The sequence below is a fragment of the Cebus imitator genome, unplaced genomic scaffold, assembly GCF_001604975.1.
Source record: "Cebus imitator isolate Cc_AM_T3 unplaced genomic scaffold, Cebus_imitator-1.0 Scaffold11, whole genome shotgun sequence".
Lineage (NCBI taxonomy): Eukaryota > Metazoa > Chordata > Mammalia > Primates > Cebidae > Cebus > Cebus imitator.
In genome coordinates this window covers 4,670,367-4,675,815 of record NW_016107326.1, presented here as the reverse complement: position 1 = coordinate 4,675,815, position 5,449 = coordinate 4,670,367, and the positions used below count along the sequence as shown (strand labels likewise).

General features: G+C 55.0%; 1 protein-coding gene across 1 annotated transcript in view; it reads right to left on the bottom strand.

Moving 5' to 3' along the window:
* The window catches only part of PLAU (plasminogen activator, urokinase), a 6,514-nt gene extending 1,612 nt beyond the window's left edge, over positions 1-4,902 (bottom strand). The window contains exons 1-10 of the mRNA XM_017549673.2: positions 4,783-4,902; positions 4,425-4,512; positions 3,968-3,992; positions 3,716-3,823; positions 2,921-3,095; positions 2,617-2,708; positions 2,242-2,461; positions 1,871-2,019; positions 1,160-1,300; positions 679-827 (exon numbers count right to left, since the gene is read on the bottom strand). Of these exons, the coding sequence (XP_017405162.1) occupies positions 679-827; positions 1,160-1,300; positions 1,871-2,019; positions 2,242-2,461; positions 2,617-2,708; positions 2,921-3,095; positions 3,716-3,823; positions 3,968-3,992; positions 4,425-4,481 (1,116 nt within the window). The 5' untranslated portion in view covers positions 4,482-4,512; positions 4,783-4,902. The remainder of the gene's footprint in view (positions 1-678; positions 828-1,159; positions 1,301-1,870; positions 2,020-2,241; positions 2,462-2,616; positions 2,709-2,920; positions 3,096-3,715; positions 3,824-3,967; positions 3,993-4,424; positions 4,513-4,782) is intronic.
* Between the last annotated feature and the right edge of the window lie 547 nt (positions 4,903-5,449).

Below are 5,449 nucleotides of genomic sequence, written 5' to 3'. Positions count from 1 at the left end.
GTTTCACCATGTTGGCTTGTCTGGTCTCAAACTCCTGGCTTCAAGTAATCCACCCACCTCAGCCTCCCAAATTGCTGGAATTACAGGCATAAGCCCCTGTGCCCAGCCCAGCCCCATTTTCTACCACATTGAGTTTAAAATCCCCTGCTCAGCTTTTAAAACCCTGTGCTACCATTCCATCCACACTCCCAGACCCTACTTCTCCTTCCCACCCGGAATATGCCAGCCTCCTTCTCAGTTTTGTATCTTTCAACTGAAACACCTTCCTTACTTCCCTCCCCATCTTCAAATGCCTATCAAGTCACATTTCCTTTAAAGCCTCTCCTCCCTGACCCTCAGGTCGACATCTCCCTCTCCTGAACAGCTGATCATTTACAGTTCACAGCACACCCTGGGCACTGAGTTACAAGTTTTTTACCGTTTCCTCTTTCTAGGATCTCATGTTCCCTAGGCTGATGTGACTAGTGAAGGGCTGGGATTTGTTTGGTAATGTTTGGTAAACACATGGCAATGTTTGTTAAACACATAAGGATTGGTTTAAAACCTCAAAGACCTGAGCTCCTGATTCTGGCTACTTAGGGCTTTGGCTAGAGAGAGATACTCCAAAGCTGACTGGGACAAGCCCAGGAGCTCTTAGGAGTTATGGAAGAGATGGAGAGAGATGCTTGAAATTCTCACCTGGCAGGAATCTGTTTCCCACTGTGGGTCGGCAGCACATAGCATTTTGGTGGTGACTTCAGAGCCATAGTAGTGGGGCTGCTGACACTCCTGGTGGGAAATCAGCTTCACAACAGTCATTTTCAGCTGCTCCGGATAGAAATAGTCATCTAGGTGGAGGAAACAGAGAGGTGATTGCATTAAAATGTATCTGTCCACTGGGAGTCTGCCAGGGAGGGGAACCAAAAGTGTCTCTACCAGGGAAGGCCCTTATTCTTTTCCATGCAAATCTGGGCCTTTACTCACCTATAACCCCCACCAACTGTGTACCTTTGCAGCTCATCACTCCCTAAGCAACACTCCTCATCCATCCCTGGACCCATCTGCCACTTCCTAAATGCTGCCATCTCTAACTCTGCAGTTTTCCCTTGATCATGCTGGGCTCACTTTCAGGTCAAAACACTCCCCAGGACCTCCTAAGTCAGTCCCAAATGTTACTTACTAGTATTCTCTTTTCCAAAGCCAGTGATCTCACAGCTTGTGCCAAAACGGGCATCGTTATACATTGGGGGCAGGCAGATGGTCTGTATGCTGCGGGACGGCTGCGCACACTTGCCCTCCTTGGAACGGATCTTCAGCAAGGCTGGGGGAGGAGAGAGGGTCAGAGGAGAAAGATCAGTACTGGTTAAGCGGTCCCTATCTGTCCCCTCCAAACGCCGAGGAAGTAGCTATGTCCATCCCTAGTTCAGTCATCCAGGGAAGTCTGCTGGTCGCTTGTCACCTGGAAACCTCCCCTGCCCCATGCACCAAGGGCTTTGTTGTACAGGTTGTTTCCTGCAAAAAGTCCCAGCTGAGGTAGGTAGGCTGAAATCCAGCCCAAGGCTCCATTCTCCAAGTTCTATAGCCTAGCACAGACAGAGGCTGCATCCCAAAAGGAAGGGGCATCTTTTTCTAATTCACATAAACAGGGCATTCCCAGCCCAAGCCATATACCCACAGGGCTGTTTCCACTCTCGATAAGCTACTAGTTGGGGAAATTCAGGGTCTCTCCAGAGGAACACAGGGCCCCTCAGACTTCCTGGAACTCTTCCCCATCACCCCCTTTGTCATGTAAATCGGGGCTTCAAGGTCCCCTACCAGTTTCAACCTCAGCTCCAGTCTCTCTCTGTGTCCCACTCTCCCCAAGCCATCATGGCCATGGCAGTCGCCTCACCAATGTCGTTGTGGTGAGCAAGAGTGTCAGCACTGTAGTCCTCATGTAGGATGAGGTTTTCCACCTCAAACTTCATCTCCCCTGACGTATTGGAGTTAAGGCTTGAGCGACCCAGGTAGACGATGTAGTCCTCCTTTACTGCATGATTACTGTGGGAGAAGAAATCCGTCAGACAGTCTCATCCCATGAAATCCTGCTGCTTCTTCCTTCCCTCCCTAGAGGCCTCAAAGCAAGACTTGTCCCCAAGGCCAAGGGCTGCATGGAGAGGGGCTGATGAGGGAGAATTGAGGGGGATCCCTTTGCTGGGAAGGAGAAAGGGATGTGCTTGGGGTGGGGCAGAAGAGTCAGAGAGGAGAGACCCAGGGCCGTACATGAAGCAGTGTGTGGCGCTGACCACCCAGCAAGGGCTGATGAGGCTGCCTCCGCACAGGTAGGTGACAGAGCCCCCCCGGTGCTTCCTGTAGATGGCTGCAAACCAGGGCTGCTTCTCGATGGTGGTGTATTCTCCGCCAATAATCTTAAAGCGGGGAGTCAGAGGCTTCTGGCCACAATGAAACTCTAATTCTGCTGGAGGAGAGGAGGGCTTTTTTCCTAGAGGACAAACAGAGGGATGTCTTAGGGAGGCAGGTAGGAGTAGGCACCCCTCTCGGGTGGCACCCCCTCCTTTGCCCTCCTGTGACAGAATAAGGGGACATGTGAGTTTGTCCCCTTTCACCCCACTGTCATTAGCAGGTAGTGACACTCACCATCTGCACAGTTGTGCACCATGCACTCTTGGACAAGCTGCTTTAGGCCGACCTGCACGTAGCACCAGGGTCGCCTCCGGTTGTCTGGGTTCCTGGCAACACAGAGAGAAAAGGGATGTCATTCCCTCAGGGGCAGGCAGAGGCACCAACCCAGAGGACCTTCCCTGCCTCCTCCCTTCAGGGAAGACTCAACCAGAGGCTGCACTTCTTTCACTGCAGCCGGCTGTCTGGAAGAAGGGGATGGTAACAAGGGTTTCTGGGAAGGTGTGGGGAGGGCTCTTGGTCCTTCTGGCCTCCACCTCACCTGCAGTAATTGTGTTTCCCCAGGCCCAGCTGAAGAGCATCAGATCTGTGGGCATGGTATGTTTGCTGAAGAACAGCAGCAGAGTTCCAGGACAGGCAGGACCGGCCCATGATGTCGGTTTTGGCCTTTCCTCGGTAAAAGTGACCATTACCCTCATAGCAGGTTTTTGACTTATCTACAAGAGAATGTGAGAATGAGTGAGGGTGAGAGAATATGAAAAAGAGAAGGAAGTTCCAATTTTTTTTTTTTTTTTTTTGAGACGGAGTCTTGCCCTGTCACCCAGGCTGGAATGCAGTGGCGCGATCTCGGCTCATTGCAACCCCTGCCTCCTAGATTCAAGCAATTCTCCTGCCTCAGCCTCCCAAGTAGCTGGGACTACAGGCGTCTGGCACCACACCCAGCTAATTTTTGTATTTTTAGTAGAGACAGGGTTTCACCATGTTGGCCAGGCTGGTCTTGAACTCCTAACCTCAAATGATCCACCCACAGTGGCCTCCCAAAGTGCTGGGATTACAGGCATAAGCCACCATGCCCAGCCGCCAATGGACATTTTAAAGATGATGTGGTTTCAGACCTGCCAGAAACCTGGACAGGGTCTCCTTCCATCACCACCTTACGTTTGTGTGGCCACTACTTCATAAGCATGTGTGTTTATGCTTGTCACATAGAGATGAAGATGTCACTCACCCCATCTCCAGCTCCTAACTCCTGCCTGCTCTTGCCTCCCACCCATCCCTCCGTGTCCCTAAATTTCTGGTGCCCCCTCCCTCCCAGTTGCAGTGGAGATCCCCATACCTATCTCACAGTGCAGCCCTCCGAATTTCTTTGGGCAGTTGCACCAGCGAATGTTGGAGAAGTACTTATTGGACACACATGTTCCTCCGTTTAGACAGTCACAGTTCGCTGGAGAGAACGAAGGTGGGGTAAGCGAGGGGGAGTGGAGGTGGTAAGGGTGGGGGTAGCCCTGCAGCAGGGGCAGGGAGGGGATGCCCCTGAAGCTTTCCCAAGATGTCTGTGCAGCCATCTGTTGTAAGGGTGGATACTCACATGGAACTTGATGTTCACGGCTGCCCTGAAAGAGATTGGGGAGGAGGCTTCACCAAAGGTCCCATGCTCCCGGGACTCCAGGGTGAGGATAAACCAGCCCCAATCCCAAAACCCACTCTTCCTTCCCTCTCCCTCTTGCCTCACCCTGTTCATATCTAGTTCTCAAATAGAAGATCATGGGTTTCCAGCAAGGAAAAATGGATTGACCCAACTAAGCTTCATCTACCAGGTGCCTGTAGGCTGGGGCAGTCCTAGCTGCCGCTTCCTCCCTTTCCCGCCAGTGCGAACCCCCGTGGTACTCAAGCCTCCGCCGCCACCCTGTCCCATTTCCTGGGGAAAGCCTGGCCCTGCTGTGGATGGAATCCGGAGGACCCCAGCTCCCGGAGCTGCCCCTCCTCTCCCCTCGTGCTGATCAGAGGTCCTCAGGCAGCATCAGTCAAAGCAAGGGAGCACTCACTTTGGAGTCGCTCACGATCAGGATACAGAGGAGCAGGCGCACCAGCAGGGCTCTCATGGTGGCGAAGTCTGGGCGCTAGACTGCGGCTCTGCAAGGGAAGGAGAAGTCAGGACAAGAGGGTGAGGGGCAGGAAGGCTGGTCGGGCGGGCGACAGCAGCGAAGGGGAGGTGCCCGCAGTGACCCGGCTCCCCAGCCCCTGCTGGCTGTCTCCTTTCTGGGCTCCGGGCTCGCGGGGAGCCTGGACCGGCACCCGCGGAAGGCGCCCAGGATTGGGCGCGGTGACTCGATGTAGCCGCCAGGCTCCGAAGCTGGGGCTGCCACGCATCCGGCCCGGGGCTCTCGGGATCGCGGCACTCACCGGTGGCTGCGGCGGGAGGGTGAGGGCCGGTGCTGCGGGGACAGGTGGGCCTGGGCCGGGCTCCGGGACTGCGGTCTCCGCGCTGTCCTGCGGCTCGCGGCGCCTGCTCTATATCAGGGCCAGCCCTGGCCCCGCCCCGCCCGCTCCCGTCCGGCTCCCAGCCCTCACCCGCCCTGCAGCGTGCAGTGACCGGGGGGACCCCGCGTGCTTCCGAAACGCTCACAAAGATCTGGGGGCAGCGCGGTCTCCAGCGGAGAGGACCCAACAAAGTCTGGACTGAGGAATCGAGAGGCTCGTAAATTCTCCGTTCTTCCTCTCCGTTCTTCCTCCGTTCTTCCCCCGGAGCCCGTGTCAGTGCAGGGGGTCGCCGAATTGCAGAGAGGAGAGAGGGCCACGGGAGACCCTCTCCCTCGCCTAGCTCTGAAGCCTCCTGGGGTCCGCTAATCAGTTCTTCTCCAACCTCTCCCCGATAGGCCGCAACTTGCCTAAGAATGCTTCAGACCCCCTTGCCCGCAGCTGATGGAGCTGTGATGTTCATCAACGCGACAAATGTACAAGACATACTCTCTCAGAAACACAGACACAAAAACCCCTGGCCAGAGGGGCTGCCTCTGTGCCTCTGTCCAGCGGCAGTCCCCAGATACCACCAACACAACCAGTGGATGGA